The sequence below is a fragment of the Meles meles genome, chromosome 15 (assembly GCF_922984935.1).
Source record: "Meles meles chromosome 15, mMelMel3.1 paternal haplotype, whole genome shotgun sequence".
Classification (NCBI taxonomy): Eukaryota; Metazoa; Chordata; class Mammalia; order Carnivora; family Mustelidae; genus Meles; species Meles meles.
The window spans coordinates 1,823,237-1,843,119 of NC_060080.1; the positions used below are offsets into that span (position 1 = coordinate 1,823,237).

At 57.8% G+C, this 19,883-nt stretch overlaps 1 protein-coding gene and 1 non-coding gene across 5 annotated transcripts in view; one reads left to right on the plus strand and one right to left on the minus strand.

The window, feature by feature from the left end:
• TRAPPC12 (trafficking protein particle complex subunit 12) overlaps positions 1 to 19,883 on the plus strand; it is an 82,698-nt gene that overhangs the window by 55,010 nt on the left and 7,805 nt on the right. For 3 of the 4 annotated variants that reach the window (XM_045979055.1, XM_045979057.1, XM_045979056.1), the window contains 5 exons: positions 5,804 to 5,876; positions 8,192 to 8,265; positions 12,856 to 12,954; positions 18,963 to 19,063; positions 19,674 to 19,761. In XM_045979055.1, coding sequence (XP_045835011.1) covers positions 5,804 to 5,876; positions 8,192 to 8,265; positions 12,856 to 12,954; positions 18,963 to 19,063; positions 19,674 to 19,761 — 435 coding nt within the window. Of the gene's footprint in view, positions 1 to 5,803; positions 5,877 to 8,191; positions 8,266 to 12,855; positions 12,955 to 18,957; positions 19,064 to 19,673; positions 19,762 to 19,883 lie in introns of those variants that run through there. The other variant, XR_006815064.1, reaches the window with a different exon arrangement.
• Positions 17,071 to 17,179, minus strand: LOC123926265. Its single transcript, XR_006815197.1, has one exon. It is a non-coding gene; the product is annotated as a U6 spliceosomal RNA (small nuclear RNA).

Consider the following 19,883-nt stretch of genomic DNA (forward strand, 5'->3'; position numbering starts at 1 on the left):
TCCTGGGCAAGTACTTGTCTTACCCCGCCGTGTTCTGTTCGAGCCTCTCGTCAGTACGTCCTGGTCATGCAGAATTACATGGCAGGAGGTCTGTGTTCATGCCAGAGTTCATTTACTCAAGACGGACAAAATCTAGAGATAGGAAAAGCCAGCACAGCACTCTTGGGACAGCGTGGACTTGGTGGGTTCAGGTTAGTTCTGTGGCTGGATCACTCGTGCGCAGGTCTGCTCTTAGACAGGGTCCTTGGCCTTCCCCTCACAGACAAGAGGTCAGAGATTAGGCCCCAGGACTCGGAGGTCTCATCCAACACTAGCTGAGTCCATCGCAGCCAGTGGGAAACCCAAGGAAAGATTTAAACCAGAGGCTGTCGGCCAGCACGGTTCCCACCGGAACAGAGGCTGTGCCGCGTCATACCCCCGTCACCTGCATTACTGCTCCCAGTGGCTCTTGAGGTCATGGCGTCCCCTTGTGCATCTGCGGAGACGGAGCCTCACGGGACTAAGTCAAGTCACCAGGCTGGGACAGTGAGCTGGCAGAGGAGCCTGGACTGAGACGGGTCGCCTGGTTCCAGAAGCCTGGTCGCCACTCGTCCGTGGAGTCAAACTGCAGCCCCCCTGCTCCCCGCAAGTGCATGGTGTTCCTGCCGCCTTGGGGCTGGGGCCCTCCCCTCCCGAACTCGCCCTCGTGTGGCCTCTCCCGCTGCGCTCGCTCTGCCGGAGGCTGGTCCCTTCGCCGGTGAGGAGTCAGAACCACGACGTAGCATCTCCTCGCGTGACATTCTCCACCTGCCCCTCCCTCGATTTACCTTCCCCTGCCTGCACCCCTGTTTCAGCCTCCTGCCTGCCCCGGGCCGGTGGTGGTGAGGTCTGGGGCACAGGCTCAGCACAGCCCTGGCGCACAAGGCTTGGCCTGGCAGTGTCCGGCTGTGGGCGTGGAGCCGGGCCACCCCCTCGGGTCTTCAGCACAGATGGGAACAGGCGGCAGGTCAGTGCTGGGACTGTGTGTGGTGGCCTCACACCGATCAGGAACCTTGACGCTGGTCTGAGATGCCTTCCTCAAGGATGGTCTGCAAACCCGGTTCCTCGTTTCTGGGAAGAAAGCGGAGTTACTCGGTTCACATTCCCCGAGGAGCTCTCTGTCTTGTGTTTCTGGTGTTCGAGTGGTGTCTGTTGCTGGTCTTCAGGGTCATTGTTGCAGGCCGAGGCTCTCAGGTGAGATGCTTGGGGCGGGGTGAACGTGGACACCAGACCCGGGTGGTGCAGGGCTGCCAGTCCTCGGGAAGAAGGCAGCCCTCGTGTGGCTGGAGCGTGCTGGAGCACGCTGCTGTCTGCCGGCAGTCCTCGGAGCCGTGCCGTCCAATCGTTGCCCCAAGCGCAGGTTCGGACCGTCTCCTTCCGCAGCAGCCGCAGGGAGCCGCTGGGCTGGATGAGGAGGAAACGCCACCACCCGTGGCCGCAGCCCAGGGGGCCGGCGTTCTCCCTGCGGGTCGGGCTCCATCACCCACCTTCTAGGGAGACAGCCCAGATGGGGGTCTCGCCTTGATTCCACTCTGTGCCACCTTAACCCCAGGAGGAGGGCACCAGATAGGGGGTGTCCCAGAGACACGGGACCTGGGGCGTCCTGGAGACAGCGGACGTGGGGTATCCCAGGACCGGCCGGACCGGGGGTATCAAGGCTTGATGTGGTTTCCAGATGGTTATCTCGGCCGTTACAGCCGTGACCTGGGAAATGATTCGTGACCCGAGACTAGCTGTGGAAGCCAGCCGCAGGGCGGTGGGCCGGTCAGGGTGGTGGGCCGCAGGGCGGTGGGCCGGTCTCAGAGCTGAGGCCAGCCCACGGCAGGGAAGCGCGGCCGCTCGTTGGCTGTGCGGGTGCCCGGAGCCGGGGCCGTTTTGTTTTCTTTTTCCCGTCTCCCGTGTGTTAGCACGTATTCGTTTTGTAGTTCGCTGTTCTTTGTTGCCAAAAACTACACGGGCCTGCAGGGTAACGGGAGGCGAAAGCAAGCCGGTGGCGAGCAGGAGGCGGCTCAGGGGTGGGTCTGGCTCCCGGTAAGCAGTGCAGCCCGTGGCTCTCAGTGGCCGCCAGCCGTGGCGCAGAGGAGGCCAGGCTTTCCCCAACGTGGAAGACTCCCCAGAAGCTGGTCGTGGACTCCGCATATCCTACCAGGGAGCTCAAGATTAGGTCGTGGCCGTGAGTCCTGCCGCAGCCCGGCTTCAGCAGCACGGCACTCGGGTGTCTGCCGTGAGGCCGGGAGGGTGACTGCGCCACTGGAGGGTGACGTGCACCTCGATTTAGACGACTCTGCCGTGCTCCCAGGGTGTGGAAAGTGGAGACCGCGGTCGGAGCAGCCGGTTGCCTCCTTCCTGCGGGCCCGGCCTCTGGCTGCCCTGCAGGCGACTCTGTCGCCAGCCCCAAGACACCTTCCCAGGCCGGCTGGGAAACAGCCAGAAGAACACGTGTCTGGGCCTGCCGGCCTGAGTAGACCCAGCCCGTCAGTACTGGTGCCGGAGTAGCTTGGGCTGCTGCTGGACCCGCGGACTCTGGTTCTGAGTTCGGTTCCGTCCCTCCCACGCCCCAGGTGAGCCTGGCCGCGGCTGCCGTGTCAGAGAAGTGCCGGTTAGAGACCCCCCAGCGGAAGGAGCTGGGGGGAAGACACGAGTCTGCGCGCTCTGGAAAACTAGAAGGAGCGCACGGAGCAGTGTGGATGCAGGTTCTCTCCACTGACGAGCGCTGGTCAGACGGGGCAGAGAGCTGCTTCTGGGAAGGGTTGATGTCTTCTGAGAGTGGAGCCGAGGACGGCCGCTGTCAGCGCCACTGGCCAGCTTCTCCGGGACGCTCGAGGAGGCTGGCCATCAGCATGCCAGCAACGTCTGGCCAGTGCCAGGCCTCGCCTGACCCGGACCGTTCCGCTGCCCCGCTTTCCTGGGCTCCCGCAGAGAGCAAATTGAGTGTGGCTTCATCAGATAAGGCGGGAGTGATCGGCGGGTGGGGAGAGGTCATGGAGAGACTGGAGACGCTCCTGCTTCCTGGCTCGAGGCGCGTCTCTGCCCTTTGCCATCGATCCTCCCACTGTGCGTGCCCGGAGAGCGCTAGCGGCAGGGGACGGGAGCGTCCCCGTTGTTGGGGATCAGGCTGGGAGAGGCTCAGGCTCCTGGCCCCGTGCATGTTCAGAGCATAGCTCACAGGAGCCCCCAGGCGTCCCTGTCATTGTCTCAACTCATGGTGGAAATTCACACCCTTAGACACGTCAGGTCGCATCCTTGCAAGTCTTAGGACGTGGGCTTGGGAATGTAGGCCGTGCCCTCAGCAGCGGCGACCTAGCATGAAATCCGATGCCCTAGAAGTGAACCACGTGGCCCAGAAGTGAGGGACCGGTGCAGTCCGACTGGGCCTGCCAGCCCGGCAGGGAGCGGGCCCCAGTGGAACAAGGTGGTCTGGGGCTGTGCGCCCCACTCTTGTGCTTCTTGGCCTTGTGCAGTCTCTCCTGCTGTGATCTCCATGGAAGGGAGAGAACATTCTTTCAAGGTGTGAACCCCCGGAGGACACTGTCCACGGGAGTGGTTGGGAGGGGCTAGAGTCAGGCAGACGGGGAAGCTTTCCGGGGGCAACTCAGGCTCTTCCTGGCAGAGTGACTGATGCTGGAGCGCCCCGAGCTCCTCATCTGTACATGTGGGGGTTCACCAGCTGCCTCGGGGCTGCGCGCAGGTTAGATCGGGGTGTAGACCAGGGACTTGGCGTGGTGCCTGGTCCATGAAGTGTTTCATATTCCTTGAGTGGCTTGAAGCAGCTCCAAGAAACCTCTTTTCACTTTGGAAAGCCTCTTTTCCAGAAGTTCCCCTAGGAGACTGTGGTGAGGATAGGTAGGTTCGGGACTTTCTGGAGAAATCCAAGCCCCTATAGGGAAGACCTGCTCTCATTTTGGTCTTGACTCAAGTAGGTTGTTAATCTTTGGGTCCTTGAATTAGGACCAGCCACCAGTTGTCTGCACACTGGATGCTTCGTGCATAAAACCTATTCCCCAGACCTACCCCGGTCCCCTGCAGCCTGTGACAGCCACCAAAGGGAGAGGTACGAGGCTTCTTCCCCAGAGCTTTCCCTCAAACTGGTCCCCAGATCATCAGTCCCCAGAGTGTCATCTGAAGCTCATTAAAAGTCCAGGGTTTGGGGTCACACCAGAGGCGTACAAATCAGAACGTGACGTTTAAAATACCAGATGCCAAGGTCACGCGTGTGCTCCAGGGTCCATGAACCTACAGGATTTCTGGAGGAGTGTGAATGGGGGGTGGCTGTGGACCGGGCTGGTGCGTCCTGCCTTGCTCGCTGTGGGGGGAGACCCAGGAGCACTGGTCAGTGTCTGACCTGGACGTGGGCCTCCATCATCTTGTCAAGGACAGAAGGGACGGGGATAGGAAATGGGACCTTTACCAGGTTGGGGACTGGACGGCTGGGGCTTTGGGTCGATGGCGTTTGTGTCAGTTCCCTTCGCAGAACTGACGTTCCGGAGGTGAGCCACGGGGCCTGTGTGAAGTCCGCAAGGCGGCATCAGAGAGGCGGGGCCCCCCTTCCTTTCCTGGGACAGTTCTCTTCTGTCGCCGCCCTACAGTCACCCGCCTTCCCCCCGCCTCCCTCCGCAGTCACTGCTCCAGCCCTGACTCCAGGCGCCCTGTGATTCAGCTCAGGCTGCAGATACAGTGGCCCCGGAGGTGGGTCCTCGGCCACCCGCGGAGAGGCGGTGGCGTGAGGCCACCCTGTGACCTTGTTGTCACGGTGTCTGCAGCATGCCTCTGGTTGGACAGCCACTCTTCCCCCGCGTCCCACCCCGTGACCGGGAGGATGCTGCACCGCCTGTTCCTTTAGCCGTTCTTGCGCCTTCTGCCCGTCAGCCTCCATTCCAGTCGAGGCGTGGGGACTTCCTTTCCTGGTCAGATTGGCTGAAATATGTTATCTAACCCTGTTGAGACCCTGCTGGGTGCCCTCCGTGGTTCCCGCTTTGAGCCCAGCGTGTCCGGAGTCAGCGAGGGGCTCCTGCAGGTGCCGACAGGCCCCGCTCACCCTCCTGCTGTGTCCATGGGGCCCAGGCGTGGGAACACCCAGAGCCCGTGGCTCACTGAGGGAGACATTAACTGGCAAGGGGTCCCGTGCACGAGAGGATTTTTCCCGAAAGCCTGTGCCCTGAGGCCGTAAGGACCGCTCCGACCCAGCGTCTCTTCAGTTAGCACTTTCTTCCTCTCCCCAGAGAGGCCTTTACTCTCCACGCTCTGCCTTCCTCGTCCTGCCACTCAGAAAACATGTTCTCTACCCAGATTCCAGGGGCGACAGCCTTTTTTCTTTCCAAGAAAAGCCTAAACACAAAAGAAGAAACCCAAAGTTAGGACCCAGACCGCGGACACCGTGGAAAGTGACAGTTGCTCTGAGAGTATTTGATACGTTTAAAAAGGCCACACCAGCCACGGTGCCCTGGAGGAACGAGACGGGTATTTTCACAGAAGTTAATAATCGTCCTCTTGTGTAACATGCTTGACGCCTTTCTTACAAAGAGAAAACATCTGCCCGATGTCTGATGTCTCCGAGAGCTTTACGAGCGCCGTCAACCCAGTCTCCACCACCCGCCAGAGAGGCGTCCCCTCCGCTAGGCCTCCCTGGGGGGCGAATGGAGGTATTTAAAATGTGTCTGTGTGAAACAGCCCTTGACAAATTGGTTTTCATACAGGGAAGTCTGCTCCTCCTAGAATATATTATGACAAAGTGTAGAAGCAAATTCATTTTTTATGATTTTGTTGTTCTGACTTGGACTTGCTGCAGATCCTGACAAATCTGGAGCAAGGCTTAGCTGAAGACGGGAGCATGAGCAGCATCACCCCGGAGAACAGACAAGGTCAGTAGCCAGACTGCTCATTAAATAATTATCGGGAGTTGTCAGAATCAGCCCCAAAGGTTCTCTTGTGTCTCAGCCTTTTGCATCCGTTACTCGTAATGCATCGATCCTCGCATGTGTTCATTGGCTCGTTCCTGATTCGGGAAGCCAGGCACCGGGCCTGGCACTGTTGGTACATGAAGAGCAAACACAGGCGTGAGGGCTGCCCACAGGCAGCCTCACTGAGTACAGAGGACACGCCTATACCCAGTAATCCAGAAACCAGTGTGGCTTCCATGCGGGGCAAGTGCTGAGAAGGAGGGGAGCTCAGGCCTTCCTGGGAGGGGTGTTCCTGGAAGGGTCTGCCTGCCAGAGCCACAGCCTTGGCAGGGGGAGTGTGAGGCCCTTTGGGCCTGCCAAGGAGGAGAAGAGAGGGCCTTGCACACAGCCAAGGAGGCCAGGCTGACGCACTCAGTCTTGACACTGAGCACTGCGCTGCTGGGAGCCAGCTGCATTTTGAGATCCTGCAATTCTTGAGAACCGTAAGGATGAACTTCTAATTATGCTTCCAGACCCAACTCAAATGGTGCCGCCCAAGAAGCCCTTCACCTACCCCTCCTTCCTCAGGGCCGGTCCTCCCCTCCCCCCACCATCGGTGCCACTCTGTCTCACCTCCAGGGTCCCGACTCGGAGTGGGCTGTGCTGACCGCTGGCAGCGTGCGTTAATCTGGCATGCCATGGGCTTCCTCTGAAGCAGCTCGGGGAGGACCAGTGGGCCAAGAGCAGGCGAGATGGCCTGGGGAGGGGAACGGTCGGGGTGGAGGGCCGAGCTGGTGCCCCCGGGGGTGTGCTGACCCTGGCTGTGCCCAGGAGCACGGGACAAGGGGAGAACAGCGTGGGCAAGGGGTGTTTGCCTTCGGGCCCAGCCACCCTGGGCTACATTTCTGCTTTAAATACAGCATCCTTTGAGAAATCCCAGACGATAGCCAGGTGTGTAGGGGAGTGTGTGTGTGTGTGTGTGTGTGTGTGTGTGTGTGCGCGCACGTACACACCCTTCCCAGCAGGGTAGCTGCAGGTGGGTGAGCCAGGAGGGAGGTCACTCACCCTCCGACATCCCGTTCTTGGGCATTGTCTGCACGTGCTCACTTTTCCCCACGGAGGGCCTCTTGCACGGGAATCAGCAGGTAGGTGCTAGATTCCAGAAAGCAGTTCCAGGATAACTAAGGGTCATTATAAACAGATTGCAAGGCAAATACGGGGAGAATTAGCGCTTGAAAGAAGTCTGGAGATAAACCGCGGTTCACTGAGACAGTCCATGTTTTATTCTCATTAACAAAAGATACTGTTCAGAATTTTTCCTTTCACAAAAACGATGTTGTAAGCAGCTAATGTATTTCTGATTGCTGAAAGGCAAAGTGAGTTAAGTTCTTAATTCTGGCAGTTAAGTTTACGTGTTCTTAAGCAATCCAAGAGTAAGCGTAATTTCTAGAAGGTTGTCACCCCACAATGGGCCACCGGTCCTGGCAGCAGCGGGACGGTCAGATTCAGGGTAAGGCAGGCTCGCCAAAGTAGGGTCGTGCAAGTATGCCCCCGCCACCCACCTCCCCACCCCCTCCCTCCTCCAAGTCCTGCCCCGCACCCACCCTCCCCCTCCTCCCTGTCCTGGTCCTACCGTGTTCCGCTGTCCTCCCCGCTCCCACCGTGCTTCCCATGTCCCCTGTCCCCACCTTCCTCCTGAGCCGGCTGTGCTCCTGTTCCGCATCCCCACCTTCCTCCTGGGCCATGTGTGTGACCACAAGCCACCGCTGGGCAGACACCCCGCGGGGAGCCGGCTTCGGTTCGCGTCATTGCCGACCTCCTCCCTCCCAAGCGAGAGTGCTCCTGACCTTTTAAGCGGTACGGCTGTGCCCTTCCCACACCGATGCTCAGTCTGAAGGCGGGATGAGAGTAGAGTTTTCATCTGGAAGGTTCTGCAGTGGGGCTTGGGAAGGCAGAGCTCCGCGTGCAGACGCGCTGGTGGGCCGTCCTCTGCCAGCCCCACAGGGAGAGCTCTTGCCGCCGGGCGGCGCCCCCCAGAAGTCACTCGGAGAGGTGTCCAGCTTCTGGGCAGTGACTGCAACCGCGGGCAGACCCGTATGTTCATTGTCCGCGAGCATGGCTCTGGTTGGGCTGTGTGGTCTCCTCTCTGCCCTAAAGCTGACCCGCTATCTTCCCATCCTTGCTGTGGCCCTTCTGCACCTGTTCTCCTTCCCGAGCCAAGGGCGCTGGCCCGACGCCCCGTGCTCAGCAGGGGACGTGCCTCCGACCTGCACGCTCACTCCTGCCCTCTCTTGCAGCCTCCATTCAGCTGTGGGGGTCCCGCCTGGGTCGGGTGACGTGCTCCATGGCCAACTGCCTGCTGCTGATGAAGGTACGTCGGTGCTGAAAGAGGGTGTCACAGAAGCCGTGCGTGGCGCCGGGACCCTGTGAGGAAGGGCCCCGCGGGGAGCGGGAGACGCTGCCCGAGCAGAGAGCTCAGTGACACTCTGACTCTGACGTTAGTTCACATGAAGGAGGTCTCAGCAGACACCGAGTTCACGTTGTCAAGTCTGACTGTTCCAACGTGGGTCTCGATGATTTAACTAAAATCATCATTCATCACCCCGCCCCGGGCTTCTATGGTTTTCTCTGGATTCCATCCCAGAAAGGTCCTGGGGAAGAGGGGTGATTTCCCTTTTCCGGACCACACGTGCCAGTGGATGCCCGTGGCGTCTGGAGCCGGGCTTGCCCACGACCCCTGTGTCTCAGGGACGCCCCCCTCCCCCAAGGAGGCAGCCCACACTTCCGGGAGGCTGACGCCAGGGGTTGCTCCGTTGTTTCCTCCAGCCCGGTCTCCCGCGGCCCCTAGCAGCTGAGAGCAGCGTCCTCGGCTCCTTCCTCCTCTTGGGACCCGGCTCAGCTGGGGCCCCGGGTGGGGGGACAGGGAGGGCCGCTGCGGGAGTCGCTCGTGAGCTCTTATGAGACCGAGATCCTGAGTCCCCCACAGGTCAGCCCAAGGTCATTCCTGAGCTTGAATTTCAGCGAAGTAGAGCAGGCGGCTCCTCGCGGGCCGAGTCCCGTGGTCGGCCCTGGTGCGGCAGCCGCGCTGCACATCTGCCCCTCGCCGCCCTGCCTGTGAGGTCGTGCCCTGGGTGCGGCGTGGAGGGCTTGGCTGCGGCGAGCGTTCCCAGCACAGCCCTGCGCTGGGAACGGAGAGTACGGGTGGTCTGGGCGCGCCCCCGAGCAGCCTGCGCTGGGCACGACGTGGCTCCCGTCCAGGTGGCCCTGCAGGGCTGGGACACGAGGGCACAGACAGGGACTCCGCCGCGCCCTTCATGTCCAGGAGCCCTGGGCACTGGCTCTGACCTTGACGCCACGCCCCTCAGCCCACGGGCTCAGAGCTTCCTCCCTGCTGTGTGGGCCGTGGGGGGTTCGGACACGGTGGCGGCCGTGTGGCGACATTCTTCATGGTCTTGCCCCAGGCGTGTGTGTGGGCAGGAGGGAGTGTGTTTTCTCCCACCCGCAGCCTTGGCAGTGAGCAGGTCCCTCCCTAGAACCCGGCCCTGCCCCCTCTGCCCCGGCACACGGGCCATTCTCCCCAGCTCTGGAACCCCATGCCCCAGCCTGCCTCCCTGGGGCTGCGGCAGCCGCACGGGAGCCCCAGCAGCTTGTGCAGAGGCAGAGCCGCCCATACAGTCACGGGGCTGACGTTTCCTGCGTTGGGGGCTGAGCCTCCCCAGGAGGGACGTTACCTGTTCCACCGGCAGATTTGAATTTGCATCGCGAGGACACGGTAGTAGACGATCAGGGGACAGAACAGTCGTGGACGATCGGGGGACAGAACAGTCGTGGACGATCGGGGGACAGAACAGTCATGGACGATCGGGGGACAGAACAGTCGTGGACGATCGGGGGACAGAACAGTCATGGACGATCGGGGGACAGAACAGTCGTGGACGATCGGCGGACAGAACAGTCGTGGACGATCGGGGGACAGAACAGTCGTGGACGATCGGCGGACAGAACAGTCGTGGACGATCGGGGGACAGAGTGCCTGTGCTGCTCACCCGGCGACGGGACACGCACAAGCCCCCACGTGACTTTGCTGCCTGCTTTGCCGGGACCCGAGACAGCCTGCTCTGGTTTCAGAAATACTTCATGAGGCCTGCAATTTAATTGGAATTTTCCACATCTCTAACACTTCGATGAGTTGAAAAGAGGGAACGCTGTGCCCTGGAGGCCTGAGGCAGCTCGCGTGCACCCTCTCTGGCCACGTAGGAGCACGTGTGCAGCTCGTGGCGAGTCGCGTGGCTCGTGCTTGACCGACAGCGTGTTATGTCATCAGCCTTCAGTTACCGTCAGTAACGTTTCTGCTACAGTGAAGCAAATAGTTTTATGGTGGGAAGTCAGCTCGCACACTTCAGCCCCGACACCCGTGGGACGTGCCATCGGGCTCCGGGACAGGAGTGCCGTGGCCGGGGAGACTGGCCCAGTCCCACGTTTTAAATCACACTCCCTTTCCTTGGACCCTTGGTGGGCTTTGGGTGCCACGCCGGCAGGAGCCACACTGGCCAAGCACACGGGCACAGTGCCTGCTGCCTCGGGGCCGCCAAGACCCCCTCCCGACCCCACGTAGGCTCCAGCCGAGGGGCCACGCGGCCACGTCATCTGGCTTCTGCCCCCTTAGGACGTCCACGCAAACCCTCTCTGGCAGCCAACGGTGGTCACTCCAGTTTCACGGCCGCCAAAGCAACAGCTGCCGAAGGCAAGAGGCTGAGCACTGAGCTGGAATAGGCCTGTCCTGTCAGCAGGTCCCTCGTGGCCTTTCCAGCCCATGTGGTCCTCTGCCGTGGGCCGGACGCTCCCAGAAGAGCTCACTTGAGCCATTTTCCATTTGAGAGGCTGTGTTCCCTCCCCTTCCAGTAAATAAACCATCTCGAGCAATGATAATCACTTAGGGAAGCTCCTGACGAGCTCCCACTGGGCTTTATTTGATAATGGGCTCCGTGAAACGTGGCCAAGCCCATCCGGAGGCCACAGCCACTCCTGGACCGTGTCCCATACCGGCCGCAGGCACTGTTAGCACCACCGCCGCCTGTGGTCTGACGGGCCCGCCTCCCCAGCCTCCCCTCGCGCGTCCCACGCCTGTGCACCTGAGGTGGTGTTTTCACAGGTCCGCGGCACAACAACCGCATCGGGATCGGTGCTCCGTGCTCTAACCGTCCTCTCGTACCAGTCGTCTGCAGAAGCGCTGGCTCCTGGCCGGAAGTGCTGAGGCAGAGCTGTGAGGCCGTGATGCTGGCTTCTGTGGACTTGCACTTCCGTGGAAGTGGGCAGGCCGCCGCCGTCCACGGGTCGGCATGTGTCAGTGACACTCTAGCGCTACCAGGAACGTCAGACTTGCCCTCTGTTCTCTTTGCAGCGGCAGCAAGGGGCTGCTGTTCAATTACAGTACGTGACGGCCCCTGGAGCCCATGTGGTCCTCTGTTGGGACATCCCGTGCCCTCTGCTGGGCCTCTACACCAGCCGCCGAGCACGGCCTCAGTACACACTTGCACACCCACTCCCACACTTAAACTCACACCTGTGCACACCTTTCACTCATGCTCGTGCACCCCGTGCTCACACTTTGCACACATTCACGTATCCACTTGGTTTCTCATACTCAGCTTGCATGCACACACTTGCTCATGCTTGTGCACACGCCCACATGCGTGCTTGCTCTCACACTGTGCTTGCACTCACGTGTGCATAAGCCACACATCTCACACACACCGGCACAGTCATGCATGTTCACACACGTGTGCACGATACACAACCCTCAAACAGCACAGCCCCGCTATGGGCGGCAGTAACAGTTAGCAGAACGCCATGGGGAAGGACAGGCAGGTGCTGTCAGGGTCCTTGTGAGTCATTTGAATAGGATTTGCCTTAATGAGCGTCACTGGAAGGTTCCAGACTAAGAGTCTTTTCATTCATCTCCCGCGAAACCAGGATTTTACTGGTCACGTGTCTGTTCGTAGGCCGCTCCGGTGAGCACGCGGGTGGCTTGGCTCTGCCTGCAGATGTGGAGGAACAAAGCCCTTGCGGGGGTGACCGTGCACCTGCTGCCGCGTGTCTCGTGGCCGCGTGCTGGGACCCCGGAAGAGCACGGCGGCCCCCCCGGGCCTGCTCGGTAAACGTCCGTGATTGCTGCTGTTCCGAAGAGCCGGGGTTTGTGGGGGCCTGGGACGAGCCAAGGGCCGCGTCCCCGGCGGCGCTGCCAGGGGACCTCGTCGCCCGAGAGCGATGACGGGTTCCACCGCTTCCCTGTGGACGGACATGTTTTTCCTGACTCAGCATCGGCCAGGGCCCCCCGCGGGCCAGCACTGGGGCGGCGGCCAGGGAGACGCAGAGACGGCCGGGCCGGGCCTGCTCCCCCACGGCAGCGTGGAGGCACTCCGACGACTGACGGGCTGGCGGAGGCCACTGGCGGCACGCACAACCCGGCTCGGTGGCCAGCGGGGTCGCGCGCCCAGCTCTGGCACGGCCGGAGTCGTGGGCTCCACCTCCCAGCGCGCGGCGGGGGGAGCCCCACAGAGGACCTCGGGCCTGCCCCCCGCTGTGGTGTTTGGTGCGGGGAGTCGTGTGTATGCAAGGACGTTCCCTCCATCTGTAGCGTAGGAAACATGAAGAGATGCTGTTCATAATTAGCTCTAGGGACGTGGCGGAGAGAAGAAAGATGAAAGTCACCAGGTCATTGGTGGTTTCATCGGGAAAGAGAGACTGTGCCACCGAATTCCTGTTGCCGTTGAGGCGGCAACGTTCAGGGACCGTCAGCCCCTCGAGGGCCCAGCTCCGGCCCTGGGTCTCCCGCCCCCGAGCGGCTCCTGCACTCTCGGGCCCGCTCTCCTCGTGTGAATGTGCGGCTACCGAGCCACTAGCGTCCTGAACCCAAGCGTGACCTTTCTAACCCGAAGTGTCCCCGGTGTTCTGCCCGTAGGATTATGTGCTGGCCGTGGACGCGTACCATGCGGCTATCCAGCACTGCCCGGAGCAGGAGCCGCAGCTGCTCAGCGGCATCGGCCGGATCTTCCTCCAGGTACGACCACGCTGGCCCGCGAGCTCGGGCGGCCCGTCCCCGTCTGGGGCCATCTGGGCGTCCCGGGATGCATAGGGAATAGCACAGACTGGCACCGGGGAGGGGGGCTCGGGCGGCTGGGCGTCCGCCTTCGCCTCCGGTCAGGATCCCGGGGTCCTGGGATCAAGCCCCACGTCGGGCTCCCTGCTCTTCCCCCGACCCCGACCAGCGCGCTCTCTCTCAAACAGATAAAATTTTAAAGAGGAAAGAAATAGCTCAGTAGATGTTTTTCACCTGCGGTGTTAGGGGTTTCGGTCTTCACAGTAGTTCAGGTCTGACCGTGTCAGGTCCCGCCGGCTGTAGCGGCATCGGGAAGCCGACGGCCTGGTGGGCACCTCCCTAGACCGCAATTGGTGAAGCCCCGAAGCGGGACTCAGAAGTCCCCCGTCGCACCCAGAAGAGTGGCGGTAAAACCACACAGAGCCTGCCCTGAACGCGGCTGGTCGTAGCGTCACTGGCTTGTGCTGTGCTAGAAGGAGCAGAGTCCAGTGTGCAGCAGCCCCAACGGCCGAGGACGAGGGACGACCCCCTCTTGGCAAGAGCAGCGCCAGCGCCGGGATGCGTCTTCCTGACCGTCCAGCGATGGGGCGATGCGCGCCCCCGCCATGCCCGCCTGTCCCCAGACGGCCGCACCACCTTTGCAGGCTGAGCCCAAGCGGCCTCTGCCCGCGGGACCCCCTCCGCCTGTAGGGCTTCCGCCATCACGTCCCCGAGCTGGGGCTGGGGAAAGGAGTGTGGGCCGAGGACGGTCCCAGATAGTCGGAGAATGGCCAGGTCTCTGGGCACCGCTCACGTGAGCACACGCCGTGCGGAGCCGCTCCCCCTTGGGCATTCCCGGCCTTTTCACACAGTAGCAGACGGGGCTCCCAGCGGAGCCATGAGTGTGCCAGGAAGGACTTGACCGAGGGCTCTCCGCCCCAGGCTCTGGTTCTCCTCACCAAAGGGTGGCCCTGTCCTATGCCCTGTCGTCCCCACCACACACACATGCATGCACACATCTGCACACACTCCTCCTACACCTGTCACCACACACACACACACTCTTCCACACCGTGCACACACGCACACATACGTCTGTATCCGTTCCTCCTACACCCCCAGCCCGTGCACTCTCTCATGCCCCCAGTCATCCGCACACGCGCGCACACGCTCGCATCTCCTACTCCTGCCACACCCCAGCCCATACTGTTTGTTCGTGGGAAGCAGATGAGACCCGCACTGGGCCCAAGGCCAGCCTGGCACTGGGCACCAGCTGTGGTCTTCGGGTCCCTGCGTCAATAGATTTCTATGCCCCGATTTTATATCCGGTGACTTTACTGAATCTGTCGGTTCTAGGAGCTTTCTGGTAGAGTCTTCAGGGTTTTCTATAGGTCGTGTCGTGTCATCCGCAGATAGTGGAAGTCTGGCTTCCTCCTTACCAGTGTGGTTCCCTCTTGTTTCCTGTTCTTACCTGACCGCTGAGGCTAGGGCTTCCAGTCTGTGTTGAAGGAAAGTGCTGAGTGGCGTCCCTGTCTTGTTCCTGACCTTAGGGGAAGGGCTCTCAGTCTTGCCCCACTGAGGATGATGTCACCTCTGGTTTTTCAAGCTTGCCCTTTATGACGCTGAGGGATGTTCCCTCGAACCCTACACTGCTCAGGGTTATCATGAGTGGATGGTACTTTGTCAGACGCTCTTCCTGCATCTCCTGAGATGACCGCGTGGCTTTCCTCCTTCCTCTTACTGACGTGAGCATCACTTTGATGGATTTGCAAATAGTGAACCACCCTTGCCTCCCAGGGAGAAATCCCATTTGATTGTGGCAAATGGTTTTTTTAATGTACTGTTGGATTGGGTTCACTAATATCTTATTGAGGAATTTTACATCTTTGTTCACCAGGGATATTGGCCCGCAGTTCTCTTTTTTGGTAGTGTCTGTGTCTGGTTTTGGTATCATCGTAATGCTTGCCACACAGAACGAATTTGGAAGTTTTCCTTCCTTTTCTATCTGTGGGAAGGTTTGAGAAGCATAGGTATTAGCTCTTTGTATGTTTCGTAGAGTTCCCCTGTGAAGCCATCTGGTCCTGGACTTCATTTGTTGGGAGATTGTTTATTACTGATTAAACTTCATAGCTGGAAATTGATCTGTTCAGATTTTCTGTTTCTTCCTGCTTCAGTTTTAATAGTTTATGTTTCTAGGAATTTACCCATTTTTTTCTCAGTAGTCCGATTTGTTGGCTTATAATTTCTCGTGATGTTCTCTTATAATTGTGTTTCTCTGCTTTGGGCTATTTCTCCTCTCTGACTTGTGATTTTGTGTATTTGGGTCTTTTTTTTTTTATGAGTCTGGCTAGAAGTTCATCAATTTTGTTGATCTTGTCAAAGAACCAGCTTCTGGGTTCACTGATCTGTTTTACTGGGGGGAAGGGTTTATTTTAACTTTATTTATTTACTTATTTGAGAGACAGCGTGAGCAGGAGGGAGCAGCTGAGGGAGAGGGAGAAGCAGACTCCACACTGAGCAGGGAGCCTGACCCGGGGCTCAACTCCAGGATTCTAAGATCGTGACCTGAGCCGAAGGCAGATGCTTAAACTGAGCCACCCAGGCGCCCCTGGGGTTTTTGTTTTGTTTTGTTTTTCTTTGTTATTGTTGTTGTTGTTCTAGTTTCTACATCATTTATCTCTGCCCTAATCTTTATAATTTCCTTCCTTCTGCTCGTTTGGGGTTTTGTTTACTTTTCTTAGACCTCTTTTAGGTGTGAGGTTAGGTTGTTGGAGACTTTCCTTGCTACTCGACCTAGGCTTGTAGAGCTACAGACTTTCCTCCTAGAGCCACTTTTGTTGCGTCTCAGATGTTTTGGACCCTTGCATCCTCATTTTCACTTGTTTCCGTGCAATTTCTGGTTCGTTTGATTTCTTGGTCGACTCGTTTATCATTTAGCAGCTTGTTACTCCGCCTCTGTGTGTTTGTGGTCTTTACAGGTTGTTCTCCTGTTCTGTGTCCTCTCTGACACATTGTGATCAGAAAAGGTACGTGGTGTGGCTTCAGTCCTCTTGAATTTGTTGAGACTTGTTTTGTGGCCAAATACGTGATCTAGTCTGGAGAATGTTTTGTGCGCACTTGGAAAGAAAGCATTCTGCTGCTTTAGGATGGAATGTCCTAAATATCTGTTAGATTCCTCTGGTCCCGTGTGTCATTAGCAGCCGTTGTCTCCTCGTTGACGATCCACTCAGATGGTGCGTCCGCTGACGCGAGCGGGTGTTGGAGTCTCCGCTGTTGTGTCAATGCCAGCGAGCCTCCTCACATTTGTCACGAACTGTTCCGAGTATTTCGTTGCTCCCATGCTGGATGCATGAGTATTTACTATTGTTACACCTTCTTGGATGGTTCCCTTCATTAGTATATAGTGTCCTTTCTCTGTCTCTCTCTTAAAGTCTGTTTTGTCTTATAGAAGCTTTGCTGTCCTGCTTTCTTTCCACATCTATTTGCATGATAAATGTATTTCTATCCTTGCACTTTCAATCCAAAAGGAATCTCTTGTAGGCAGCATATGGATGGTATTATTTTTAATGCACTCCATCACCCAGTGTCCTTTGTCTAGAGCATTAAGTCCATTTACAGTCAGAGTAATTATTGATAGATTTGTACTTGTTTCCATTTTGTTACTTGTGTGATTGTATAGTTTCTCTCTGATCCTTTCTTGTGGTCTTTCATGGTGTGTTGACTTTCTTTAGTGATACTCTTCTCTCTCTGTTCTTTGCACATCTGATACTTGTTTTGAGTTGTCGTGATTCTGTTTCTGTGGAGCATCTTCTGCATATGGCAACCAATGCTGATTTGTTGGTCACTGAAGTTTGAGCCTGTTCTTTACTCCTCCCCGCCTCAGTTTTTGGTTATTTTTGTGTCATATCTTATTTACATCATTTATTTTGTGAATGATGTAAATTTTTTATTTTGCCTTGACTGACTTCCATGGATACACTTATTTTTACTGCTTTTGTGTTTCTTACTTTCTCACTCTCCCTATGGTCTCTTCTTTCCACTTTCAAAGAGTCCCCTGTAAGATTTCTTGTAGGACTTGTTTCGTGGCCATGAATTCCTTTAGTTTTTGTTTGTCTGGGGAAGTCTTCATTTCTCCTTCTGTGCTGGGGCCAAGCTCATCTTCTCAGTATTGTTCCAGTTTTAGTATCTGTGCAGCTGAAGCGAGCACACTTCTGTCCTGACAGACTTGCTGGATAGAATGTTCTTGGCTGCAGGTTTTTCCCTTTCAGCACTTTAAATGCATCGTCCCCCATCCCTTCTGGCTTGGAAAGTTTCTGCTGCAAAATCATCCGGAAGCCTTGGGAGTTTCTCTTGTGTGTGACTGTCTTCTGTCTTGCTGCCTGTACTATCGCTACTTTTTGCCATTTTAATTACTACGTGTCTAGTGTGGACCAGCTTGGGTGGATTGTGATGGGAATTTTCTGTGCCTCGTGGATGTGGGTGTCTGTTTCCTTCCCCAGATCAGGAAGTTTTCAGCTGTTACTTCTTCAGGTAAATGTTCTGCACCTTGTCGCCCTTCTCTTCTTCTGGGATCCATGTAATGCGACTGTTATTCCACTTGTTGGAGTCACTGAGTTCCCGAAGTCTTTTCCTTCATTTTGCATAATCTTTTTTCTTTCCTCTCACTTGCTCAGCTTACTTTCCAGTACTCTGTCTTCCAGGTCATTAACTTGCTCCTCTAACCTGCTGTTTATTTCATCTAAGTGTATTTTTAATTTCATGTATCGTGTTCTTCTTCTCTCATTGGTTCTTTTCTCTGTATTAAGGCTTTTACCGATCTCCTCCACTCTTTTCTCAAATCTGGTGAGTATCTTCATGATCACGAACTTCGCTCCGAGGCATACGAATCTCCCTCCCGCCTAGGTCTCTTGCTGCAGCTTTGTCCTGTTCTTTCAGCGGCGACATGCCCTCTGTCTCCTTAGTTAGGAAAGTCAGCTACGTCTCCTGCTGTTGAAAGGAGCAGGCAGGTTGTGTGCTTTTAATGCCATGGCCCTGGTCCTCTTCCGTGGAGGACACACAGCTGCTGCAGAGACCAGGCTGGCCAGGGCCGCTCTGCCAAGAGCCCACCGGCAGGGGTGTGGCGTGCTAAGCTGTGTGCGCATGTGGTTGTGCTGGGGGCAGGGGAGGGCACGCTGCCCGCCAGCTGCCCTCTTTTCTTGCACAAGTCCCTCAGGAACTCCCCCTCCCTCAGGCCCCGGGCAGTTTTCAAACTGCTGCTTCTGATCTGGATCTCATGGGCTGTTTGCCCTCCTGTCCCTGTGAGCGCAGGGACCCAGCTTCCCAGTACCTCTGGGCTCTCCCAGAGCCAAGCTGGCTGGTTTTTAAAGTTCCAGGCTTTAAGTCCTGCTGATTGTAAGAACGTACACAGTTCAGCCTGTCTAATGTTCAAATCCAGATGGTCTGGGGATTCGTCTGCCCCGTGTGGGGTCCCTGGTGGGCTCATCCATTTCTCACCCATCTCCGCACCCACGACCCCCCCTCCTGTGGCTGCCCAAGGTTTAACTCCCAACTGCATCTCCGTCCTTCCTACTCTCTTGGATGTGCCGGCTTCTCTGCCTTCCATTGTGGGGTTTGTGCTGCCCTGGGGTCATCTTCCAGGTCGTTTGCGTTGACGTTATCTGGCTGCGCCCGTGGGACCGGCTGAGCTTAGGTCCTCCCACTTGGTCCCCTCTTTGAAAATTGTTCTTCATTATTTTACTTGGTGCTGAGATTCCTTTCAAAGGGTACAAATTAACCGCTGAGGCCAAGTAAGGCCTGTAATTCACCTCGTTCCCGAGCTGGGGCGCCGGCCTTCCCCCGTGTCCTGACCGGCGCTGTAAGGGTAATGACCAGTGACGTTACCAGTTTCCCCCCCCCGGTGCAAGCGCATGTTCTTAGCCTGACGTGTCGGGCAGCTGTGCGTGTGGATGTACGCCTCCTGATCCTGTCACCTGAACTGACTCTCAGAGCAGATTGGAGACATAAAAACAGCCGAGAAGTATTTTCAAGACGTGGAGAAAGTCGTCCAGAAACTGGATGGACTGCAAGGCAAGACAATGGTCTTAATGAACAGGTAAACCTCTGAAGACTCTATTTTCTCAAATTTCCCAAGAGCTCAGACGCCCTGAGTAAAGCCCCTTGGGGAAGGGGTGCCACCCGGTGCCCCAGACCTGACCCCCAAGTCCATCACCACCTAACGCGCCCACTGATGTCTCCTTGAACTTAGGCACCTTTCAGTCTCAGCAGATTTCAAAATGTTGATATTGTCCCCGTTTTCAGCATAACTTTGCATAAATGCTTATCCTCTCCAGCCTCCCCCAGCTGCTTCCATGCCCCATTTACATGTCCGTGGGAGTCGCACACAGCGCGGGCCTGGGGTGGGGTGTCATTAAGATGGAGCCTGTGCCCAGGGCAGAGCTCACGCCACCGCAGAAAGTGACCGTCACGCTAGTGTCCGTTTGTCCAGCAGGACGGCACTGAAGTCCTAAGTCACCTAGCAAGAGTGCGATCTGCCAGCCAGGGCGCAATGTGCGTCATTCAGCCGTGACGCACCCCCCCCCCCCGCCCCCCCAACGCCCAGCACCGGGCTGCTCAGAGCTGCCCCGAGGAGATGGGGCACGCTCCTGCCTGCGCCCTCCACCCCTCTGCCTGCCTGCCCCACCCCCCCGTCCTTTATGTTCCAGAGCATTCCTGCACCTTGGCCAGAATAACTTCGCCGAAGCCCACAGATTCTTCACAGAAATCCTCAGGATCGACCCAACAAATGCCGTGGTAAGGTCCCGCGAGAGCCAGGGCTCACGGCCGGGGCCCGTGCGGCGTCCGTGGGCGTCTGTCCAGCGGGGGTGTGGGTTCCCGGCAGGGCCAGCCCCGGCGGCTCCCCCTGCCACTCCCCC